Below are 24,452 nucleotides of genomic sequence, written 5' to 3' on the forward strand. Positions count from 1 at the left end.
GTAGCTAGCTAGCTAACCCTACACTTTTCAGGGTTTGATTTTGGTTTTGGAACAGGGAAGAAACGTATATCTTTTTCCAACCTCTCCAGGTAACGAGTATCATTAATACACGACGTGCCCCAGGCACAACATTTAGCTCCAAATCCACAAAACCAGCCTGAAAATGAAGGAAATCTGAAACGATCGCATTAGAGTCAATGGAGCACAGCTGTGTTGTTGTCGGGCCCTGGTCTGAGCTGGCCCGATGCTACGTTATGATTGGCCTGCGTCTGGGGGCGGGAATTAGCAAAGGGTCAATTGGGAAAGATGTTACTGATGACACTGAGTGCACCTTTGACCGAATCATTGTGACATTGCTTAACAACAATCATTTCCAGGTGGACAACTGACAATTGATTTGAATTGCAGACACAGTAGCCTATATAAAGCATTAAAAAAAATCCACCAAAAAAATCAATATCAGTGAAGTGCACGCTATATTAAGAATATTTTCACTGCCTTACCCTCCACACTAACTGATCGAGGCAGGTGTAGACAGCACCTTGTCAATCATGTCTGGTGGCTTTGAGATAACAGCTACAGTAAAAAAAAAAAAAAGGCTGTCTGACAGCAAGGTAAATCAGCGAAAAGATTTTAAATATAGCATACACTTTAATATTGATTCTTTTTTTAGGTGGCTAAAAAAAACTAACCAATTGAGGGAGTGTCTGTTCAGTGCTGTTTGATTTTATATACATGATACACGGGTTTTCTAACCAGAAATTATTGGTAACATTTTGATTTGGTCTATATGGGTACGTTTTCTGTTTCAAACTGTGAACACAGCAATAGAATAAAGCTCATTTGGGTAAAAAGAAAAAAAAAAAAAAAAAAACATTCTGTGGGTCCACAAAATCGACATCACATTCTTCGTCTATGGAGCCGCTCCAGACTTTATACACTACGACATCACAAGTTTGTGAGTTACTTCTCTGGTGTCTGGCTTTGAGAGAGTAGCTCATGTTCACAATTATTGATTGAACTTTCCAAGGCCATGGAAATAACATACTGGAATTCTTAATTAGGTGGTGTTCCCCTTTAACCAAGAACATACCAGAATAATCAAATGTGCACATTTCAATATCATCAATAAACAGAAGGTACAGTTCAGTACAATCAAAGCCCTCACTAAGAGGGTTTTAAGAAATAAACTTGGGCCTTAGTGATCCTTAAACTAAGGGGCCTCAAAAGAGTAAATCTGGCATACATTAAATGAGATAAAGAGAGATCCTCTTCAGGTGCGAGTTTTCATTGATTCCCAAGTCTCAGGACGCAGACTGTGACAAAATCAGTAACAACTGATTTTTAGCCTTAAGGTCTGACATTTTTAGCCAAATCTTAAAATTTTACCTAAATTGTTTCACATCGAAGCCTTAAAAATACAGATACTAGCCTAGATGTAGATTTCAGGGGGAATGCAGAGGACACGCCCCCTTCAATATTTAGAATACATGCACTTGCCGCCCCCCCAATTAAAAGAAATTTAGTGAAGGGAGTACCCTGCCTCTCACACCACTTCATATGCATCTCCCCCAGTGTTTAAACAAAGACTATATAAGTATAAAGTTGCAAAAGTAAATACACATATAGTTAGACATAATAGAAAAGATTTAATGTTTTCATCAGTTATACGGACAGATTTCATGATTTCATACAAATACAAAGTTGGTGTTGAGATATTAGCTATATGACAGTTCTAAAATCAAACTACGTTACAAGCTAATGAGTTCATCTTTAAAACACCAAACAATACAGTAAGTTTAAAGGTTTACAGCGGGTCAGGGAAGGCGAGTTCTGTATACTGGTCTTTTTGAACATAACATGTATACACAAACACAGTAAATTGGTATTGATGTAGAAGCAGCATCAGCATTCAGGTGCCTACATATTGTGTCTCATCCCTGGAGGTAATAGGATTGGACGAAGCCTTAATGGAGTAGGTGGCGGTGGTGATGGTTGTTAATGGAGACAAGACACGCTGGTAGGTTCATGATAACCTCGGCACTTCCTATCAGGAAATTAAACGAGCTTTTTTTCATCCACTGGCCACCGTAGCTGGTGTATTTCAAAACAGAACCCCCATCAGTTCCACTGTTTCTATTTCACCACCCAAACATGATTACACGACTCGCACTTCTCGGCTGGGTACCTGCCAAACTGGATGATTGAGCAGAAGCACTTAGGACGCACAGAGAGCAGCAGTAATTTAGCAGTGTTAATTCCTGCTCCGCTTGTTATTGTTGCGTAAAGAGAAAGGTGAAGCACAGGGGAGGATGAGAGAGGGGAAGTGACAAGGACGGTTGAAGGGTAATTATAGCAGCAACACTGGTTTTAGCTTTTGCAACTTTAAAAACTACATTTTTTTCACATGTAAAAGGCAAAAGGTAAGATCGTAAGAAAAGACCGTACTGAGAGTAGATTTCTAAACCGTAAAAATTTGAGACACCTTACTCCTTAGTAAGTTTCCTAAATTTTGTTTCTTCCATCACAAACGTTTTTCAACGTTTTACAGCTGCACCCATGCTACATCCACACAATGTGATAAAAACCGTGCAAGTGAACAATCAAGTTTTGCTGCACATGGCAAATACATTCCTCTAGTCTTTGAGTCTGTTTACACCTGATATTAACGTGTGTTTCAGTGATACAAACACAAGTGGACAGCCAAGACACATCAGCATTCACAACTGTGTCACCAAATATGCATCTCCACCTGCCCACTTGTGTTCAGATCTCGTTGCCGCTTAAGTCATTAATGCTGGAGGTCGAAGGGCATTACGTCAGCACTCTTGCTGGCTGCTTGTTAGCATGCTCGTGTTAGCGGTTGTGTTGGTACAGCTGGAGATATCACTGTCAGGAGATTTCAACATGTCTCCTTCCACAGAACAAACGATGGACACACAACACTTTGTCCAACTTTTTGTAAAATGGTCAGGTTATAGAGCGTTAACATACTGTTACCAAAACAACCACCTGAATGTAATCAAGACACATTAGCCTTTTCACTACAGCAGGTATGTGGTCAAATGCGTCCCAGACTGCCTCAGCAAGTGGTTGCAGTGGTCCGGTCACAATCCCTCTTGGTGGTTGTTTACACTTGTATTTAGCGCTATCCACTTGTGACTGGATCACCAAAGATGCATGTCAATACCAAGAATAAACAGGGCCTTTAATACAGACGAACAGCTGACTCACTAGTGTTTCTACTGGTCTCTGATTTAAAAGGGAATCTGTGAGTGATGATAAAACCCCACCGTGGCAGATTTCCTACACACACTGTAGATGGAGGGTTTTTACAGTGTACCCTGGTGATGTTAAGTCTTCTTCCTGCTCCGTCCCTTGCCTCCTGCAGGCTGTTGAGCATTTGTAGGAGCAGAAAGTGTGTGGGTCTGAAGGTCAACTTTCTGCTGAAGGATCCCTGTGAGAATGAACTCAGCTGTGACGACTGGGAGAGATGCAGAGAGAGCCGGGCCACACAGCGACCAGTCCTCCTCGCAGGAAATCACTACAGTCTGAGGCTGAGAGCGAGGAGGGGAAGTGACAGAAAATCAATAATAACAGATGTACTGAATGACTATAACAAAATAATGTTCATTTGTTGTATTCAAGACCTGAGTGAGAAACACTGGCTGGTACCTTGTGAGAAGAGGGCATCTTAGGTAGAAAGGTGGCTCCACTGCAGGAGATTATGTCTTTCATTTGAACTGGCTCTGGTTTCACTGACTTTGTTACGTGGATCTCATACCCCTAAGAAAAAAGAGAAGAGACGACAAGAGATGCAGTGCACGACATGTCTCTGCAAGAATGCCTAAAGAAATCAATATAAAGCTCTTAGGGACGGAATTTGGTATTACACGTGTATACCTGCCCCATATTTAGCCACAATCAGCACAGTATGCATCAAACTATCCCTTCAGCTTTGATACTGATCCAAACAGTGCAAAGTAGGAAGAGAGCGTGTAACAGAAATGGAAACATTACTGCCAGCTTCCCTACCTGAAGTGCCCATAAAACATAAACAGTATAACAATAAATGTCAAATTACTTTCCACGAGCCAAAGTGTAATGGTAAACAACCGAAACTGTACTCATGAAAAAATTTGAGCACATTCTACTACAAAGAGGCTGAGCTGAAAGCAATGCTTCACAATAAATAAAAGTCAAGGATTTCAGATCTTTTATAGGCTGAGGATGATTCCAACACAAACATGTCGGTATTCCCACCCTGACTCCCTATTCCTATCTGTCAATTTTATCCAGGACAGGAATATTTCACTCGGATGGGCGTGGTTTTGCAGGACGCAGCACTGCATGCTTTCTCCATCTCCAACCTAATATCCCTGTGCAGCTTGTGTCCAAACTGGTCTGACTGATGCACACTGCATGAAAGATTGTAGGGGTCAAACAGCAAACGTCCTTGCAGGCTACTTACAAACAGGCTACACTAACACAAGCCAGTAGGAGAGTTAATGACCCATCCCATGTGAGGTGGCTGTGGCTCAGGATGTAGAGCCTGTCGCCCATTAGTAGGTGGTTAAATCTCTGGCTCCTCCAGTCTGCATGTTGATGTATCCTTAGGCATGATACTGAACCCCAAATTACTCCTGATGATGTACGAGTGCGGATGAATGTTTGACTGAATAGCAGGTGGCACCTTGTATGATAGCCCCAGCCATCAGTGTATAAATGCAAGTGTGAATGCATTTATGTGAGTGCGAAAGATGCTATACAAGTGCAAGTCTATTTACAATTTACCATATTCTAAACAATGACTAACAGTTACTGTGCAAGAGCAAAATGCAAGAAGCAAAAACTTAAATGTGTCTTTGTAAATTGCGTCCACCTCTCACTCAGATCAAAAATGTAAGTACCGGACTAAATGGTAGGACTGAGGTAAGAGTACCTGTAAGAGAGGCTGACGGCCAGCAGTCCCCAGAGACTCCTGCAGGCAGAAATTAAACTTCTTCTCCTGCTCTGGATCCTTCACAAGAAAAGCTTTAGGAGGCAGGAAGCTCCCCACCTTGCCACTCTGAAACACAAGGAGAGGGAAGAAAGACAATCAGAGTGTCCACTTGAGTACGTCTGAGTGTAGTATTTGTGTAAATACTTCCAAATAGATTTATCAAAAAGATAAAACTATTCTGAGGCCAGTTTTAACTGCTAAAACAGTAACTAACCTTGTCCAGCCATTGTGTGGTGACAATGGGGACTCCTTTAGCCACCGCACACAGGAACTTGACAGTCCTGCGCACCTTATCGGTCACCAGACAGTTCATGTCGGCCACACCTTTAGCTATGCTGCCTCCCAAACGAGCCAAGACTCTCTCCCCGTCTTCATCCACAACTCCTGTGAACAGCACCTGAGAGAATGATAGACAGTGCGTTATTCATAGGTTTGAAGTAATGTTAACTCGCATGAGGCCTACTGAGCAGATTTCTAGTACACTGTCATCCTATCAAGTAAAAAATGTAGAAGTAGGGGCACTGAAACATATCTGATTCTAATCCCTGTAAAATTAGCAAAGCATGGCCTTGTCATGCACTGCTAAATTTTTGTATAATTTTCTGTGGTTCAGTCATATTCCATCTTTGCTCCTGATGGCTAACAGAACAGTCTGCTTCTAGGAGAACCAAGCCGATATTTGGTGATGCCTACATTCAAAAGCAACAGTGATCACCTTCATAAACAAACCAAAAATAACTGAAATTCTGCAAAGTTTCACTGAATCGCCCTAATTGTCATTGCTGTGAATTAGGGTTGGGTACCTAAAGTTCCTATACAAGCGGTACTTAGCAGACCAAATCATGCCACAAATTTGGGTGCCTCATTTTATTGCCAGATGGTGTGTGTGTGTAGGGAGTGTGCGGCCATGTGAGAGAGAGCGTGTGTGACGGTGACACGTGACAGTAACACCGCAGTGACTGGAGCTTAGAATATGAAGTTAAACATAGCAGTGCAGTTTAGGCTATTTATCAGTGAATGAAGTGCTACAACTCCTCAAGGCCAAAGCCAAGCTCTCCTGTTTTTCTTGCCACCTGCTAATTAAAGGGAAGGAGGTTAGCCCTGAAGTTGGCTTCACAGTGGAAACTGATCAGGCTCACATAAGGGGGACTGTAAGGTGGACCACCTATTCTCATTTTAAGTGACAATCTCAGCTGCTCCTAAACAGATAATGCAGAAATGTCTGGCTGCTGAGCCTCTCCTGAGTTAAGGAGACAATTATTGAGCTCAACAGAAAATTTATTTTAGCTTTAATTTATGATGTGAATGTGATATGTGAATTTGTAAATAGTGTTTTGTGTTGATTCAGATTTACGAATATTTCTGATCTTTCTTTCACATCATTGACGTCATGACGTCATTTTATGCATTATCAGGGTGTCTACAGGTATCAGACAGTTAAGTCTATTGCTTTTTAAGACCCATTCAAGACACCAAATTTAGGACAGAGTTTTGGACAAATCCTGTTTTACTTATTTAAGCACTGAAGGCGAGTAGTATAAATGTGGTCTTGCGCAGAGGTAGGTGTTATGTAGGGATATAGTTATTAGAGTGAGTTAAGTCAATCTACATTTTGCCAACAGGGAAGTGCATGTATGAAGTAAAATGACAGTATTATAGGTTTATAAAGGTTTGCAACTTTAGAAATGGGGATTTTTACATAGAAAGGCTTCACTCATTTTCACAGAAAGAAATAAAAAAAATGGATAAATGAAATTAGATTAAAAGTTTGTAGTAGTTAAGACGAAGTTATTGTTGTAACATTGAATTTAAGACTTTTTAAGACTTTTTAAGGACCTGTAGACACCCTGATTATTTATGAAAGTTTCAGTTTAGGCACCGACAGTATTTTAAAGTACTGTATTGGCACCGGTATTGGAAAAAAAACAAACGATACACAACCCTAGTGTGAATGCACCATAAAGAAATGTGATTATCATTACAGTCAACTTTCTCTCATGTGCATCATTTTGACAATCTCAAAAATACAACCACATGTGTAGAAAGACGTATAGAACCTTGTAAGCCTGGCTGGCAACTCGTAATCGACCACCTGCTGCCGGGGAAGCAGAGGAGGAACGAGGGGTCTTTGCCACAGGTGAGGTGTTCGCAGGAGCCTGTCGCTTCCGGGATGCACTGCTGGTTGGAGTCTTGGGCTGTTCAATTAAAGAGAGGGGGGAGACAGGAACAAAGCATGAAACACACAAAGAGAATGATGAGAATGGGAGCAGTAAAGAAAGCGAGGAAGATAAAACATAAGAGTAGGAAGTGGCTCTGTGACTACTAAACCACTTAATTCATTAGTGTATTAATGGTGATGCAGAGCAGGTCAGACTACTTTTGTTGCTCTGAGAGTTGGAGAGACAAAGACAGTCCCTGATGTAGATTGCAGTACATTATGACGGTTGGAAAGGCTGACTCATAGAGACAAATGCACCGGGGCCTTTGGCCAAGGTAAAAGCCTTTCCTCTGAAGGACAGAGGTTCCTGGACACTACTTATATATTACTCAGCTTTCCGCTGGGTCTGATTTATCTTTCAGCCCTAATGCAGTTTGGTCTCAATCAAAACAACAATGTCTGAGACCTTAAAATGTCCAGTGCATATGTTTAATTGTCAAGTAATTAAGTCACCTCTGAGGCCTCCACATGTGGATCCTGGTCAACAGATGCTCCACTTTCTTCCTGCTCCTCTTTCTTTTTTTTCTGGACAGCTGACGTCCGACCTCTGCCTCTTTTCTCAACAGTCTCCTCCTCCATTTTCTCGCTGTCTTCTTTCACCTTCACTTCAGTGGGGGAATCTTGTGTGTTCGTCTTAGCCTGAGCCGTGGATGCTCTACCTTTTCTCTTAGCCTGGACTGGAATGTCATCTTTTGTTTCTTCTTTTGCTGCCTCTGTTGTTTCGGCTTTCTCCTTCCCCTTGGAAATGTTGGAGCTACTGCTAGGCTCTTCCTCCAACTCTCTTTTTCTTCCTTTTCTTTTCTCTTTAGCTTCATCTCTATCACTGGCAACAGGAGCAACTGGTGCCTCCACAGTCTCACTCTTTACAACTTCTTGGCCTCTGCCCCTGTCACTCTTCTTTGGGAGAGTTGACTCTTCACTTGCACACTCCTGATCCTGAGTAGGGTCTTTCTTATCTGCAGCAGGTTCTGCATCATTTGCATTGGCTCGCCGTCGCCCTCTTGTGGTACTAGGCTGCTGAGAGTCTGCCTTCTCTTCATCATCATCATGGGGAACCTCATTAGAGGATTCCTCTGCTTTCCTGCTCTTCCTGCCTCTGGCTGTAGGTTTGGAGGCCAAATTCTGGTCACTGTGACTAGGAGGGATGGAGACAGGCTCTGGCTCAGTTTTCCTCCCTCTTCCTCGCTGCCTGCCTCCTCTTCCTCCTCTCTGAGAGCTCGTGCTGCAGCTGGATATCTCAGAGTTGAGGGAGTTGATGGAGCTGGACCTTGAAAGGACTCCCTGTGGAGGAATATCTTTACTGTCCTGTTCTGTTGACTCTGCAGCCACTGTCCTCCTTCTATTGCTGCTTCTAGCGATGACCGTCTGGGGTGGCTCACTGGTCCTCTTTCCTCCTCTGCCTCGGCCTCGCCCCCTGTTCCCCTGGGTGCTCACACTTGAAGTAGATCTCTCTGAGCTGACAGAGTTGGAAGAGTTGGAGCGAGATCTGGTCCTCCTTGCTGGGCCATCATCATTGGCTGATATTGTTGAGTCTTGTTCTGGTTCTGTTGTACTCGGGGCAGCAATTGTTCTTCTAGTTGCTCTTCCACTTCTTGCGGGTGTTTTGGCCTTTTTTTCTTCTTCTTTGTTCTTTTGTTGCTCTTTTATTTGTTTTTCTTTGGCCTCTTTTTCTTGTTTTGCTGTCTCCAATCTTTCTTTTTCCTCCTGTTCCTTTCTTTCCTTTTCAAATCTCTCCTCCTGTTCTCTCTGCAATCTTTCCTTCTCTTCTCTTTCTGCCTTTTCATGCTCTAATCTCTCTTTTTCTTCCTTCTCCTTTCTTTCCCTCTCCAATTGTTCTTCTTTTTCCTTTTGCACCCTCTCAGCTCTTTTCTTTTCTTCTTCCTCCTTTCTTTCCCTCTCTAATCTTGCTTTTTCTGCTCTCTCCCACTCAAGTCTTGACCTTTCAGCATTTTCAGCCTGCAATCTTTCTTGGTCTTCCTTCTCTTTTCTTTCCCTTTCTAATTTGTCTCGTTCCCTCCCTTCATCTTGTTCCTTTATTAGGTCGTTATTTGCAGCGCGCTTGTTTCTTGCTGTTTCAGGCCGCTCTTCATCTTCCTTGTTAACTTTCTGTTGCCTCATGGATATTTTCCCTTTGGCTCGTTTAGGCGGCTCTACCTCCTCCTCCTCCTCACTCCCCTCCTCATCAGGCCTTGACTTTCCCCTCCTTCCTCTGGTAGTTGGCAGAGCTTTATTCTTCCCTCTTGTCTGTCTCTTAGGAGGTTCAGAACACTCCGCCTGCTGCTCCTCTTCTCTTAATGTTGCCCTTGTCCCTCTTTTACCACCGACAGTGGTGCCACTGGTTCCAGCTTCAGATTGTCTCCCCTTTCGTCTCTGAGGCTGCCTGCCAGTTTTTGTTTCCAAGGGCTGAGTTTCAACAGTGGAGGCCTCTGGATTTGTGAGCGGCTGTGTCTCCTCTTCTTGAATTTGCAGTACCTTTGCTTTTCTTTTTCGTGGACCTGGAATCGAGTCCTCATCATCACTTTCTCTGTCTTCACCTATGACCGCGGGCTGGGTTTCAGCAGCAGTGACTTCAGAACTAGTGAGGGGCTGTGTCTCTTCAAGTTGCAATGGTTTTGCTCTCCTTCTTCGTGGACCTGGAATCAGGTCTTCTTCATCACTTTCTCCATCTTCAGCCATTTCCATTGGCTGAGTTGCAAAAACAGAGAGCTCAGAGTTTGTCAGTGTTTGTGTCTGCTCATCTTCGATCCGCAGTTGCTTTGCTTTTCTTTTTCGGGGACCTGGAATCGAGTCCTCATCATCACTTTCCTCATTTCCACTTGTAGCCATGGGCTGAGTTTGGGCTACACCATCGTGCATGGGCTGAGTTTCAACAAGTGATAACTCAGAGTTTGGGAGCATTTGAGACTGCTCTTCTTCAAGTTGCAGGGGCTTTGCTTTTCTTCTTCGTGGACCTGGAATCGAGTCCTCATCATCACTTTCCTCATCGTCACTTACAGGCATGGGCTGAGTTGCAGCTACAGGTAGGTGGGTCTTTTGAGGTTGAGCTGCTTTCTCATGTTCATCCCTCTCTTCTTTTTCATTCTGTCGTCTGGGCTCAACTTGTAATACAGAGGAAATTGGATTTTCTTCCTCCAAATCCACCTCCTCCTCCTCAAAGGCAGACATTGGTTGGGTTTGAGCCATGGCAAGAGTAGATGAGGTGGGAAACTGCTGAGTCTCAACAGTGGCAGTGCTATTTCTCTCATTTTCATCGGTTTCATCCTCTGAATCACTGCGGGGCTCTGAAATATATGGCTGTGTTGCTTCTAAGGCCAAATCTGCAGACATAACTGAACTTATGGCAGGTTCTTCATCATCTCCATAAGCCTGTGTAGCCTCATTCTCTAAGGAGGTCCTGTCTGCATTTGAGATGGCTGCATATGCTTGGGTTTCTTCCATATTCACACCCCCCTCCGCAGGGACAAATGCTTGGGTGCTCTCTGTGGCTAAAGTTTGGGCCCGACCCTGCAGGTGGCTGCTGTCTGAAAGCCCCAGCTGGAAAGACAGTCCTCTGCTGGACTGTTCGCCTCTTTCATCACCAGATGACTCAAGGCAAAATTCTTGGGTGGGGTCCATGGTGTGGTCCTCTGGGGGGTTGCCCTGGCGGTCTCTGGTCTGAAGAATGAAGGACTGCGTCTCAGCCACAACAAAGTCCTCACCCTCCTGGCTGTCTGAACAGGAAGACAATGCTGTAGGTCTTAGAGCAGGGGGTACTGCACATAGGAGACAGAGGAGACAAAATAAGGAAATTGAGCAATGTTAAAATAAATATTTGCGCTGTGATACACTCACTTCCTCAGACAGACACAAACCTGTGTATAATTTAACTGTATTAAAACATTTTACTTACATTTAAATGGTCCAGAAGAAGGACTCACGAAAGCCTGAGTCTGCATATCTTCCACGTCTCCCTCTGAAACAAATCAAAGTGAGAAAACAAAAATGAAACCATGTTAAAAATGTGTTAAAACTGCTGATTTATACCGTGGATCAAGGAGGTCATAATGTGGCTTACATCTGAGAAACAGAGGTCCACTTTATATGGATCACTAAAAACAAAATAAAATCTGATAAACTTAAATGGATTATTTGGAAAATCTAGTCCTCTATTGCTAAAGTAATTAATAAGCAGACATTCTGACCTCTTTATTTTGAGTGGCAACATGTATATTTTTCTTGTATCATATTGTTATTATTTTTGCTCATTGATAGGGTTTAAGTTATATTTATTTTTGCCTTGATCCTTGAATCTGTGCAGTATAATTTCACACCTGAGAACATGCAACATAAAAAGGCCACTGCAACGTGACAGGCTTGTCCAGTAATTAAAATGTATGAACAACCTTTATGTTACACACCTATAAGTGTGTCATGGGGAGTCTATAAGTGTGTAGCTGTAATTGTATTCTTCTTTTCTGTCATTTTTGTGTGTAGTGTTGATACTGTTTTGTGGAATTGTGATAAATTAGTAAATTAAGTTTTTAAAAAAAACACTTAACGCCAAAAGAACTATCCTCCACTAAACAGCAATAACCTCAAGCAAAAATATAAATACATTAATATTTTATTTATTCTCAAGCTGCAGCAATTGGTCACTTAATTGAATGGTCAATCAAAAGAAAATTAATTGGCAACCATTTCAATTAGTTAATAATTACTTCAGTCATTTCAAGTGAACCTGCAAAACATTCCCCTGTGGTTTCAGCTTCTTCTACATAAGAATTTGATGATTTTCTTTATAAACTGAATATCTCTATAACAAAACAAGCATCATACTGGGCTGTGTGGAATTATACTGGGAATTTTTCATTGTTTTCTGTCATTTTATAAAGCAAACAATAAATCAAGAAAATGATCAGCAGATGAAACAGTTATGAAAATCATCTTTAGTTGCAGCATTGAGTTGTCATTTGAAGATTGACTGACTGATTACCTGACGCCTGTACAGGAGTAGAGCAGTTCTGCAGGAGGGGAGCCAGCAACCCCGGAGTATTTTCTCTGCACAGGTTAGGAATCTGGCCCTCACCCGTCTCTCCAAAATCCACCTCCTTATCTTCCACATCTGTGCCGCTGTCAGCTTTAGGTTTGGATGGATTGACCCCATCTCCAGCAGGGGGCACGCTAGATTCATCAACATCCGTGTCTGCATCAGAACCGGAGTGAAGACCATATGACAAGGTTGAGACAGCAAGAGGTATGACCAAAGGAGAGTTGTCTTCCACATCTGTGTCGCTGTCAGACAGAATATCCAAACCTGCTCCTGCGCCTGCAGTTTGGCGTGATTCTGTGACAGCAGACGCCACCAAAGGTTCACTGCTGGCAGGGGCGGGAATAGCTTCATCATCTGTGTCACTGTCTAGATGCAGACCGCTAGACGCAGCAGGGACAGAAACAGGCTCAATTGGCTTGATATCTAATCTAGTGGGAGTTTCATCTATTTTAGGGCATGTATTGTTTGTTCCATGTTCCTTTTCTTCTTCCTCATCAACATCTGTGTCACTATCCAGGTGGAAATCTTTCAGCTGAGTTGAAGGAGCAGAGTCAGCTTTGTGTGGGCTCTGAAGTGATGTGGGTTTTGCTTCTGTAGTAGCATCTGACACAGCAGCAGCATCATCATCATCTACATCAGTGTCACTGTCCATAGTGATGCCCTCTGGCTGAATAACAGAAATAACATGAGGGGGTTTGGTGTGGTCAGCAGAGGAAGGCACAGATTTGGGTACTTTCTCTAAGGCATCATCATCCTCATCGACATCTGTATCACTGTCCATGTGAAACTGGGCTGTGTTTGGTGGTTGATCAGCTTGTTGGTTTGTATTCAAGGCCACAGGACCTGCAGATGCCACCCCTTCCTCCTCTCGCTCCACATCAGTGTCACTGTCCATGTTAAATGCAGGGATTGCATCTGCTAGTGAGGATACAGGCAATTTATCTTCTCCTGTAAGACTGACATTGCTTTCCTGCTTTGCTGACACATGTTGTCCACTTCCCCCAGACTTTATCCCTCCCAGTGCTGTTCTTTCTTCCACCATCCCTTCCTCCACTTCACTGTCGTCCACAATCGCAACTGCCTCTTTTTTCTTCAGCTGCTGTCGCCCCACATCTTCGTCCGTCTCCTCCTTGCTGAAGCTGACATGTCTGTGAGGTCTATTTTTAGTGGAGGAGGACGGTGTAATGGGACTTTCATCCTCACTGTAAAATGGTGGACAAGCATTATAATTCAGAAGTGAAAAGAATAAACAGAAAAAGCACACACTTACAGGGACTGGTTATATCTGTGTTATAAATATACCTATCTCAAAAAGCCCAAAATAAGATGATTCTAATATACCTTTCAGGTACAATTGTGTTTCTAGGACTCAGGAATGTTGAGCAGTCGGGACCTGATTTATGGGAGTCGGAATCAGACACTGTAAAAGACCAGAAAAATGTTAAAACATCAGATAGAAATGAACAGGACTTAATTTCTACATGTTTTTTATAATTTACATACCAAGAGCCTTGCGCAGTCTGTCTCCTCTTTCTCCATCTGAGTCCGAGTCAGATTCTGGGACCAGGCTCCCCTGTGGCTGGGTTGGAGTTTGCTCAAAGGACAGGCAACTGGACCTCACAGGAGTCTTCTTTGTGTCCCCCTGATCAGGTAGTGACACCCTAGCCTTTGTACCTCCGTTGACAGATTTCTTGCCGCCTGTGCTTGTGTCACCCACCTTCTCTCCAGAGGCATCTGGCAACCTGGCATTTACCCCTGAATTTTTGCTCACAGGAGTCCTCATGTCCCCTTGAGCAGAAACTGCATCTACGGCACAGCTGACATACTGACACGGGATGTCTGCCACCACCAAACTGTCACACTCACTGAGGGCATAGCGGACATTAGGAGTCAGCTTTAAGTGGCCCTTGCGGGTCCCATTCATGCTCCCTAGGTCCCAGACCAAAGCCTCTATGTCCACTTCACTATGACTGCCTCTTCTCTTGTAGACAGAGATGCAGATGGTGGCGTGCTGCTTGGATATTGAGGATGCTGGCAGGGGCAGGGTGCAGGTGTTGGGGTCACGGCCAAGCACATTATCTCCCAAAAAGAGTGGCAACTCTGGGTGACAGAGAGAATCCATCAAAACAAATACATATTAATGCAAGTTAGGCAGACTGTGGATGAATCAACAAACCATAGATGTAGTAACAGCAGTAGTAAGCCACTCACCTGTCTCAGGGATGTGTTGATTTTTTAAGATGCACAGTTTAGCCAATGGTCGCCCTCTCTCGTTTTCATTCTCCTCTTCATTTTCGTCCTCATCTGACTCCAAGATGGAGTCACAGATCATCTGAGTAGCATCCATTCCTCACACAAGGTAATCCCAGACGACTGCTGCACTAACACAGATAAAAAGCTATTAAGGCTCGTCTAATTCCACCAACGTTAGCTTTGACTAGCCGTTAGAACATAGCCAGAGACACGTTAACTGCCGTTGTAGTTATAAGCAACGTTAGGCAACTCCATGCGGCTAACGTTAGCCTAAACAACTAATTAAATCTGTTTAGCGTTACTTTCAGATGCTGTCTAACGGTTAATAGCGTAAAGCAACGCTAATACAACTTTTATTGAACGTGTCTGAACATGTCTGTCACAACAACATCACTTAACAGCAATTCCACTTCCGGTCACTACAAAAACAAACTACGAAATAAACGTTAACCGTCAGCTTGGCTAATTCTAACAACTAACTGTACCATTTTCTCCGTTATTGTCAATTAATAGCAAATAATGTTCTCAATTTAAGCATTAGTTGCTTCTAATTTCAAGTAAATAACTCCCAATCATCTCATGGCAATTACTATGAAAACTATGAAGGACGTTTACGTGATTACACGAGTGGCTTGACTGTACTAAACCTGAAATTGTTCAAATGAGCTAATTTAAATTCGCAGTGTAGGTGCATTACGCTTCTATCTTTACATAACGTTAAGGAAAAGGCTAAGTTATCATACGTACCTTCACACGCTTTGCTCAACGCATACAACAGAAAATAAACATGCACATCCTGGAATTTTTCGACAGCGCCCACAAGAGGCGTTTCTCTCACACGCGATTGGCCAATATATCAATCACTCACGCTGGACTCTGCTACCATTGGTTAGTAAATCCTCATTCTTTCTTTAAACGTCTCTGATTGGACCAATTTTCCCCGAAGCGCCATTCTTCATACCAGTGTCGTGTCAGTGGCGCTAGTTTGGCTCTGGTGCACAGAGAGACCAGTCAGATATGGTAGAGTAGAGGAATGAGGCTGAAATATAACGCATTTACAACACTCGAGGCATTTGTCTGGACTTTTACAACAGTCTGCATAAGTTGCACATCTTGAATATCTTACAACAACAATAAAGGCTTTATGTTACATCATCAAGTAGCTTACACCTTGTTATTTATCAGTTATGCTGGGACATTACTATAGGATATTCAAAACTGCGCAACGGACCAGACCAGTTTAGACTAATGTTTAGAGTATTGTAACAATAAAGGCTTTATGTTACATCATCAAGTAGCTTATTGTTTTTATCAGTTAGGCCCTGCATTAGTTTGCTGTCAGGTGCACTTCATGAAGTGATCCAAAAAGGTTCCATTTTACAGGTCCCATACTGCATCATTTTCTATTTTCATATCTGTCACATAAGGCAGGACAACTGCCTAGCTTCCCAGAATTCTAGGGACACCGAACAAATGGTTATTTTTTTCAATTTATACAAAAATTTGTATGTGAATACGCTAAAGCACAACATAACCTGACATAAAGGTGTTGATATTATAGTTTATATATTTATTTTTATAATCATAAACCTTGAGGATCTGTCTCAATGAGAGCCCCTGTGTCAAAAGGCAGTTCAAGACTATTATTATTACAGTTTTGTGTGTATACATTTCCACACAGCAACCCTGGGGCCATGGATGGATTATGAGAACATGGACAATTGGGTCCCACTACCTCTCCCACAGGACACACAGACTTTGAGGTGGTTTGCATCTCTTTAGTGGTTATGCATCTTTTTTTTGTGGTGTTGTGTCTCTTGGTGGTCATTCTGTGACTCTTTGTAGTTATTTTATGTCTTTGTAGCTATTTGGGTCTCTTTGTTGCCATGTGGGTTTCTTTTAAGTAATTTTTTGGCTGTTTTTGCTTCATAGTAATTTTGTGTTTTCATGTGGCTGTTTTGTCTCTTTGGAGTTCCTGTGCATCTCTTTGTGGTCTTTTTGAGTCTATTTGTGGTTATTTTAAGTCTTGCTGGTTGGTATGGGTTAATTTGAGAGACATTTTGTAAGTGAAGGCCAGGGGGCCTCTGATACTCTGGGCCCCTGGGCCTCTGCCTGGTAGGCCCGTTCAGTAATTCATCCATGCTTGGGGCCTGTGTGGGAGGAATGTAGGCCAGCTCATTTCTGCCCTGGGGCCTCACTGCAGGTTGAGCAGTCATGTCTGGGGCACCACCAACAGTTTGAAGTGTTATGTTTTTATGATGTGATGATAAAGTTGCACAACTACTTACTTTAATGTTTGGTACACCTCCATCTCAGACTCCACACTCTCCACAGGAATTATAATGCTAAACCTGACAACTACAAACACGTAGCATTGTTTCTTACTTGTACAAAATTAAGTAGATGCAACATTGTTGGTTGGTCTTAATATGTGGAACTGTGATTATGAGGTTGTCGCCTATAATAGGACCATCTAAGTGCTGCTGGTGTGCAATGAACATATGTTCCAAGGTTTGACTCATAGTTGTGGGAATGTGGCTTGACACAGAGAAAAACTTGGTCTGACTATCATGTTGCAAATTGGTCATGCGCCCTTAACCATCATGCTTGTGGAGTAGAAACCTCTAAATATGACTTCATCCAATAATATCTGGAAACCATATTTGACCTACTGTATGTCTGCACTGAGAATTCCTTTTGGTTTCACTGTCTTCTAGTTTAATGCTCACGTAACAGACATTAAACCTACTTATCTATGCATAACAGACTGAACAACGCAGCTATTTTTCATAGCTGCAGGAAATAGCACATGAATGCATCAGTATCCTCTACTACAGAAACTGCTGATCTCAACAGAACTAACATTCATCCATTTCTGGAAATCCCCCTTCATATCCAATCCTTTGTATTTACACTGTTTTAAATGTGATTGAAATTTAATGGCTGAGTTGTGTTGAAGGTTTTATCAGACACATCAGTATCATTTATATTCAAGCATTAATAAAAAGGAAAACAAGTTTTCATTTGACACCTTTATTCGCAGTGACTCACAAGGGATCGCTAATGTAGGCTAAGGTTTAATTCTAGCAATGCTTCAGACACTATGTTTGTTCCTTTGTTACTTCTGTGGTTGTTCTTTTCTGATTATTTCTCGTTTTGGCATTGATGTCTTGACATTCACATATTTATCTTCAAGCATCATCTTCAGCCTCCTCCTCAAATTCACCCTCCTCTTCAGCGGTGGCATCCTGGTACTGCTGGTACTCAGACACCAGGTCATTCATGTTGCTCTCTGCCTCAGTGAACTCCATCTCATCCATACCTTCACCTGTGTACCAATGCAAGAAGGCCTTACGGCGGAACATGGCTGTGAACTGCTCAGAGATGCGCTTGAACAGCTCCTGGATGGCTGTGCTGTTGCCGATGAAAGTGACGGCCATTTTGAGGCCACGGGGTGGAATGTCACAGACGGCGGTCTTCACATTGTTGGGGATCCATTCGACGAAGTAACTGCTGTTCTTGTTCTGGACGTTGAGCATCTGCTCGTCAACTTCCTTCATGGACATGCGGCCACGGAACACGGCAGCGACAGTGAGGTAGCGGCCGTGACGTGGGTCGCATGCAGCCATCATGTTCTTGGCATCGAACACCTGCTGGGTGAGCTCGGGTACTGTGAGGGCTCTGTACTGCTGGCTGCCTCTGCTGGTCAGGGGGGCAAAGCCAGGCATGAAGAAGTGCAAACGGGGGAAAGGCACCATGTTGACAGCCAGTTTGCGAAGATCAGCATTGAGCTGACCGGGGAAACGCAGGCAGGTGGTGACGCCGCTCATGGTTGCAGACACCAGGTGGTTCAGGTCTCCGTAGGTGGGTGTGGTCAGTTTCAGAGTACGGAAGCAGATGTCATACAGAGCCTCATTGTCAATACAGTAGGTTTCATCTGTGTTCTCTACAAGCTGGTGGACTGACAGGGTGGCATTGTAAGGCTCGACCACTGTGTCTGACACCTGAGGACAGAAAACACACACAATCTTTCTTCAGTCTCATGATCTGAGAGAACAAAACCTGAGGCAAGAGGAGCTAAATTTAAAATTCAAAACGCTTATGCTCTATCACAAGGGTACATTACCTTGGGGGAGGGCACCACACTGAAGGTGTTCATGATACGGTCGGGGTACTCTTCACGGATCTTGCTGATGAGCAGGGTTCCCATACCGGATCCAGTTCCACCACCAAGAGAGTGGGTGAGCTGGAAGCCCTGCAGGCAGTCGCAGCTCTCTGATTCTTTGCGGACCACATCCAGGACTGAGTCTACCAGCTCGGCTCCCTCTGTGTAGTGACCCTTGGCCCAGTTGTTTCCAGCACCGCTCTGACCTGGAGGGGAAAGACAGACATATGAGCCATCTTTACCCCTGCTCATAAAAAGGCTGTAGTCATTCAGTATTATAAGAATTAGGCTGTATTTCACCCACCGAATACAAAATTGTCAGGTCTGAAGATCTGCCCAAAGGGTCCAGACCTCACAGAGTCCATGGTGCCAGGCTCCAAGTCCACGAGAATTGCTCGAGGCACATATTTACCTCCTCCGCGAGAAAGAGAAAAGACAAGGAGAGAGAAAACATACCAACTCCATAAAGCAGGAAACCACAGTCTTGGATGTTACCCAGGATACATAATGTGGGAAAATCCATGCATGACAGCAGACACGAGAAAGTAATAACATGGTACACTTCAGAATGAAATGGCACATATACCCTTTACAAATCAGTTTTTAGAAAGGCAACCTACCTGTGGCCTCATTGTAGTAGACGCTGATCCTGTCCAGCTGCAGGTCACTGTCTCCGTGGTAAGTCCCTGTGGGATCGATGCCGTGTTCATCGCTGATCACTTCCCAGAACTGCAGACACAAAATGGAAGGTATCACATGACAGCTACTTGCAAAGAAAGTACACATCTATCCATTAGCAATGCGGTTTATGGGACTGGGGACTTTAAATGAGGAAAACAGCAGTGGGTTTGCATTTTTTGGGATTGTAATGAAGATGACAGGATTTTTTCCCCTTTCACCAAGCCACGTATTAACCCCTTTAATACAATGCAGCTGTTAATATTTCCATAGTCATCGACTGATGACATAGCAGAATGTATCTCTTTCAGATGTAGAAGGCAAAGGAGGGAGCACAAAGGGGCTACAGATCACTCCGGGGGCAACACTGAAAATAAACTCCATTTGCTGGCGGTCACACTACACTGAAGACACTGATTGTCTTCAGATCTGTATTCATGTCTTGTTCACTCTTTAAAGACCCACACCCACAGTGTGTATATGCATTAAATCCCACAAGCGAGTGGGATTGTTGCATATGCAGGCAGCCATTTGCATGCACGTATATTTTTGTCATATCTTCCAGCTAAGGGTTTTTTTTTGTCATACAGTCTGTGATTTTCTGCTAACAGCAGCAATAGGAGGATTTAGAGTAATCTGGATAAGCGGGCTGTATTGCTGCTCAGTACTTAAGAGATTGGGAGTCAGCTGTAGTCTAAGTATCATGACATTTAACTAAGACCATGTAAAACAAAAAATGACCAAGTGACCTTAATATGAGGGAGATCACAGCAGGGTAAAGAGCACAAAGAGCCGAAAAAGAGCGACTAAAAAAATCAGAGAAATTGACAGATATTTGACAGTGACACTGCTGATGGCGATCAGTAAAGACTGAAAACAGGCACAGTGAAAGAATGAGGACAATAAGCAGGAAAGCAATGCCACACCCTGACCCAATTCACCACAATGTAGCTCTTCAGCATTTCTGTCAATCATATCCACTGGACATCTGAGTCAATGAGTCCTGGGGGAATGGAAACAAATGAGGATCCTCACTTCCAGTATTTTAACACCATTTTGGACCGTGCAGCAGCAAAAATGATACTCTATGTTTTAAAGGGGGAGATGGCTATAAATTTACTGCATTATATCCAACTGCACAAGCCTATACATACACAAAATTTACTGCAGCTTGCATGCTTGAAATAAAAGCATATTTAATGGTTATACGTTGCATTTATTTCCTGTAGCTTTTCTTTCAAGGAATTGCACATCAGGTAAATTGAGAACCCAATGACTTCACCCACTGTGCATCAGCTGTTTCCTCCATTCCTCCCCCACCCAACCCCTAATTTGGTTAGGAGAGGAAAGACATTGATTACAAAGACAGGCCCTGCTTTGCTGGACATTAAAATCTCTTTCAGCAGAGCATCACTGTGATAATGATGTATCCTGTATTATATGGGCCATTGTTAATGTGGTCCTCAAACTATGTATGAGTAGCAGGGCAGGATCCCTGTGTGTGTGCTGGGGAGGTCCCTTTAAACATATGCTGTCTGTAGCAAATGATCAGTTGTTAAAACAAAAGGAGGCAATAAGACAGGGATAATAACGGGCCCTAAGGACGTGTACTGTAGCAGACTGCAATTGTTACTGTAAGACTGGGTGGGTGATGTGTTGTGAGGCAGACTGCAGCTCCCTATTAAGCAGACTACTTTGTCAAATGCATTAAAATTATGTACAAAAATGAACAAAAGCAAGTAAGTAGTGGGGTTTTATTGCTAAAAAAGCAGTGATGATGACTCTCAGAAAATGCACTTTAACTGTCCTTTTAAAAAGGAGCAATTCATTCTTCACCAATTATCCATGCCACACCCTTTCCACAGCCCCCCTGCTTTCTCACCAGCTGCAACAGCAGTCTGCGTCTACAGCCTGCAGAAATAAAATCTAATCAATATGAGCTATTGATTCATCAGTGGTATGGGTGAAAGAAAAAATAACCAGGCCTACCATCCCAGCTTCCAGTCATTGTCTGAACTACCAGCCATATCTGCCTGTGCAAGACAAAGAAACCAGTGCGGAGTGCGTAATACTCTGACTGAGGGGCTCTGACATGTGAAGAATAGGCTGATTTTTTTTTTCTTTTCCCCAGACAATGTCTTGAGGTCAGCTGAATCCTCAACAGTTGAGACGCAGACACGCCTGGTGTTGTGTGAACAAAACCCGTCGAGACACAAGAGCCCCGTTATACCGTTATTTCAATGCGAGTAAGCACGGTCCGCTGCTCCACACCCACCCACCAGTTACCGCAGTGCACAAGATTCAGACAGAAAAGCAGGGAAATTAACACTAACAGTGGGTTTTAACCATTTATGAGTGATATTTTATGATTTGTGATGTGTTTAAATACACAACTGTATAACATGAATAGAAGGAGTGATTTTATTCATGCGCAATGAGACAAGAGGAGTCCTTTGTCTTCATACATAATCAAACCATCAGCTTCATAAAGACTTAGAATAAGCTTATGTCCTGCAAAATGTGCCTGTGAGAGGAAATTTGTAAAGCAATATATTTATTCTCAAGATATATTTCCTTACCTTGGCACCAATCTGGTTACCGCACTGGCCGGCTTGGATGTGCACGATTTCCCTCATAGTGGATGCTAAAGTTTTACAACGAGGCGCAGACGGGTTACTTCACAGGGACGATGAGCCGACCGTAGACTACTGTGAAAGTGTCGGACAATGCCTTTATAATGTTGGAGCGTTTCCAGAACGAGGCTGGGGCCGGGGGAGGGGGCGTGGCTAGACCCAGACCCAGCTGCTGCCAGCGGGGATTGGCTGAGAAGACTGACCTAGTGCCGGGATGAGGAGGGGCGCTGCTGCAGATCAGGGAGTGGAAATAAGATACAGAGATTGGCCAGGATTTTACCAGCTGGTGTCCAGAGAAACCCAGTGACATGTATTACAGGTTTTTTTTATTTCAGACAACACAAGCGAGTAACCAATCAGCAGTTTTTAAATCAGACTTCTTACTGTAACACTATCACGCCCTGCAGAGTGGACAGATGGCAGGAATTTCAGTTTCAAGCCAGAGACAAGATGAGGTCAGCAGCTCAAGCCCCTCTCCTCAGGGTCCTTTGTCTCACCACAAGGCCTATTTTGTAGCTGCTCTGGAGCTTTTTGTCATCTTACATGATCTAGATGTTTTATTAAAGAGCTCCTTTGTCTGAAAAAGTGTTAAATCAGGGTTTGAGGGCTCAGTTGATCATGTTACACTGGGATGGTGCATTTTTATCTTTTTAAAGGGTAACCTAAGTTTATTTTTAAACCTGTGCCATATTTTTCAATGTTTTTGTGTCTTACTGACTAATGGGAACAACAATTTTGGGAATTAGTCTGCTATTAAGCGACATGGCTGAAGTGTAACCACTCGGGGCAATCATGCACCGTCAATTTACATCCACTAAAGGTGCTTGTTGTTTCCACTGTCTGACAGGCTATGATTATTATTCTAAGTGTCTGACAACATTATGGAAAGGATCCCTACAGAGGTTAACTGTTTTGTTAAAGAGTAAGATGCTTTTTGTTCAACCCGAAACAGCCCCAAAATTGCTATCACCAAACCCAGGAGACTCCATTTAAATAAACACTATTCTACCATGTATAGAACCAGCACATTTTTGCATGTAACTGGGTGAATTAAGATAAAAACAACTGGCCAGCTCATTCAGTGTGAGAGTCCATGGTACAGGCAGGCAGTCCAAAAATGCAAATGGATTGACACATGTATTAATAAAGGATGTTTAACTACAGTCAGAGTGCCTGTACCATGGACTTTTACACTGACTGAGCTGGCCAGTCATTGTGTCTCGTCGTTATGTGAATGTTTGCCCCATCTTCAAAGAGCACCTGATTTTTTATAGCTAACTACATAGTGCCTTAAGCCAGTGCAACACTCCCTATTTTTTCCTCCTCATTATCAGTGACTGTGGGGGAGTTAAGAGTTTTTTTTATCCAAACTAGAGTTAGCGATTGCTGGAACAGTGAAAAGATGAACCAGGATGGCTTTTGTGAGTTTTATTTTGTTTCCGTTGACCTTGAACAAAGTATTTTTTATCATAACAAAATTATTCCTTCTTTTCAATGGAGTCTAGTGAGTTGGGTGATAGCAATTTTAGGCTGTTTCTGGCTAATAAAAAATCTGCTTACTCTGTAACAAAAAGGTCAACCTTTGTTGGGATCCCTTCTATAATGTTGTCAAGACACTTAGAATAAAAAGCCTGAGCCTTTCAGTGTCAAAAAAAAAAGCACTTGTAGTGGATGTAAACTGATGTGCATTATTGCCTGTTTAACTGCTGATGGCTGTAGCACTGTCCATCAATACTTTTTCAGAAACTGTCTCCTACATGAGTCACTTAAACATAAAAACATGGGAAAATATGCTCCAAATATGCTCAGAGCAATCTTATAATAATGTAAAATCAAATGAAATCTTCATTTGCAGATGGGGCCTGACCAGTTGTCATGGAAATATGGGTGTTCATATTTTCTTATATTTTTTCATTTCTGAATACTTCAAGGACTTCTTATCCTTTATGGCTTAAAAGATTATTTTTTAGCTTTGTAAAAAGCATTTGAGAGATCAAGAAAACAATCTCGGCTCAAGGTCCATCTAGTAGCTGTTCTGTTGCTTTAGGGTTTTGTAATTTTCTTATGTTTATCTGATATTATATGTAAGAAAAGGTACCCTTTACTGTCCCAGGCATCACAGAAACAATCATACTGTCAGGGTTGAGGAGGACTATGGGTATCTGGGAGTGGATATTGACAATAAATTGGACTGGGCTAAGAACGCTGAAGCTGTCTTTATTTCCTGACGAGGCTGAGGTCTTTCAACATCTGACTGACTGCTAAGGATGTTTTCTGAGTCTGTGGTGTTCAGTGCTATCCTGTTTGCTGTTGTGTGCTGGAGCAGGTTGAGCGTAGCAAATAACAACAGACTCAGTAAAGTGATTTGCAAGGCCAATAGCGTCATAGGGGTGGAGCTGGACTCTCTGGTTGCACTGTCAGAGAGGAGGATGCTGTCTAAGATATGTGTCATCTTAAACAATGTCTCCCACCCA

At 42.9% G+C, this 24,452-nt stretch overlaps 3 protein-coding genes across 5 annotated transcripts in view; all 3 read right to left on the bottom strand.

Moving 5' to 3' along the window:
- si:dkeyp-77h1.4 (probable serine/threonine-protein kinase irlD) overlaps positions 1–221 on the bottom strand; it is a 21,355-nt gene extending 21,134 nt beyond the window's left edge. Inside the window, exon 1 of the mRNA XM_050047380.1 lies at positions 82–221. The gene's annotated coding sequence lies outside the window, so the exon portion shown is untranslated. The remainder of the gene's footprint in view (positions 1–81) is intronic.
- Positions 222–1,639: 1,418 nt separating this feature from the next.
- mdc1 (mediator of DNA damage checkpoint 1) lies at positions 1,640–15,309 on the bottom strand. Of its 2 annotated transcripts, XM_050047296.1 has the most exons (12): positions 15,250–15,309; positions 14,461–14,625; positions 13,753–14,349; positions 13,591–13,669; positions 12,193–13,451; positions 11,110–11,172; positions 7,674–10,972; positions 7,060–7,197; positions 5,217–5,399; positions 4,943–5,068; positions 3,676–3,786; positions 1,640–3,557 (listed from the first exon to the last, which is right to left on the bottom strand). In XM_050047296.1, the coding sequence occupies exons 2-12, from the start codon at positions 14,594–14,596 to the stop codon at positions 3,354–3,356; spliced, it is 6,195 nt and encodes a 2,064-aa protein (XP_049903253.1). In that variant the 5' UTR covers positions 14,597–14,625; positions 15,250–15,309; the 3' UTR covers positions 1,640–3,353. The 2 variants fall into 2 exon arrangements, with proteins under 2 accessions (XP_049903253.1, XP_049903252.1); XM_050047295.1 differs by lacking the exon at positions 15,250–15,309 and having other exon boundaries at positions 14,461–14,901.
- A 2,210-nt stretch (positions 15,310–17,519) lies between these two features.
- Positions 17,520–22,078, bottom strand: tubb5 (tubulin, beta 5). Of its 2 annotated transcripts, none has more exons than XM_050047451.1 (5): positions 21,925–22,078; positions 19,288–19,396; positions 18,972–19,079; positions 18,629–18,873; positions 17,520–18,506 (listed from the first exon to the last, which is right to left on the bottom strand). In XM_050047451.1, exons 1-5 carry the CDS (start codon positions 21,979–21,981, stop codon positions 17,694–17,696), a joined length of 1,332 nt encoding a protein of 443 aa, XP_049903408.1. In that variant the 5' UTR covers positions 21,982–22,078; the 3' UTR covers positions 17,520–17,693. The 2 variants fall into 2 exon arrangements, with proteins under 2 accessions (XP_049903408.1, XP_049903407.1); XM_050047450.1 differs by having other exon boundaries at positions 18,972–19,082.
- Positions 22,079–24,452: the final 2,374 nt, after the last annotated feature.

This window comes from Epinephelus moara, chromosome 6 (genome assembly GCF_006386435.1).
Source record: "Epinephelus moara isolate mb chromosome 6, YSFRI_EMoa_1.0, whole genome shotgun sequence".
Lineage (NCBI taxonomy): Eukaryota > Metazoa > Chordata > Actinopteri > Perciformes > Serranidae > Epinephelus > Epinephelus moara.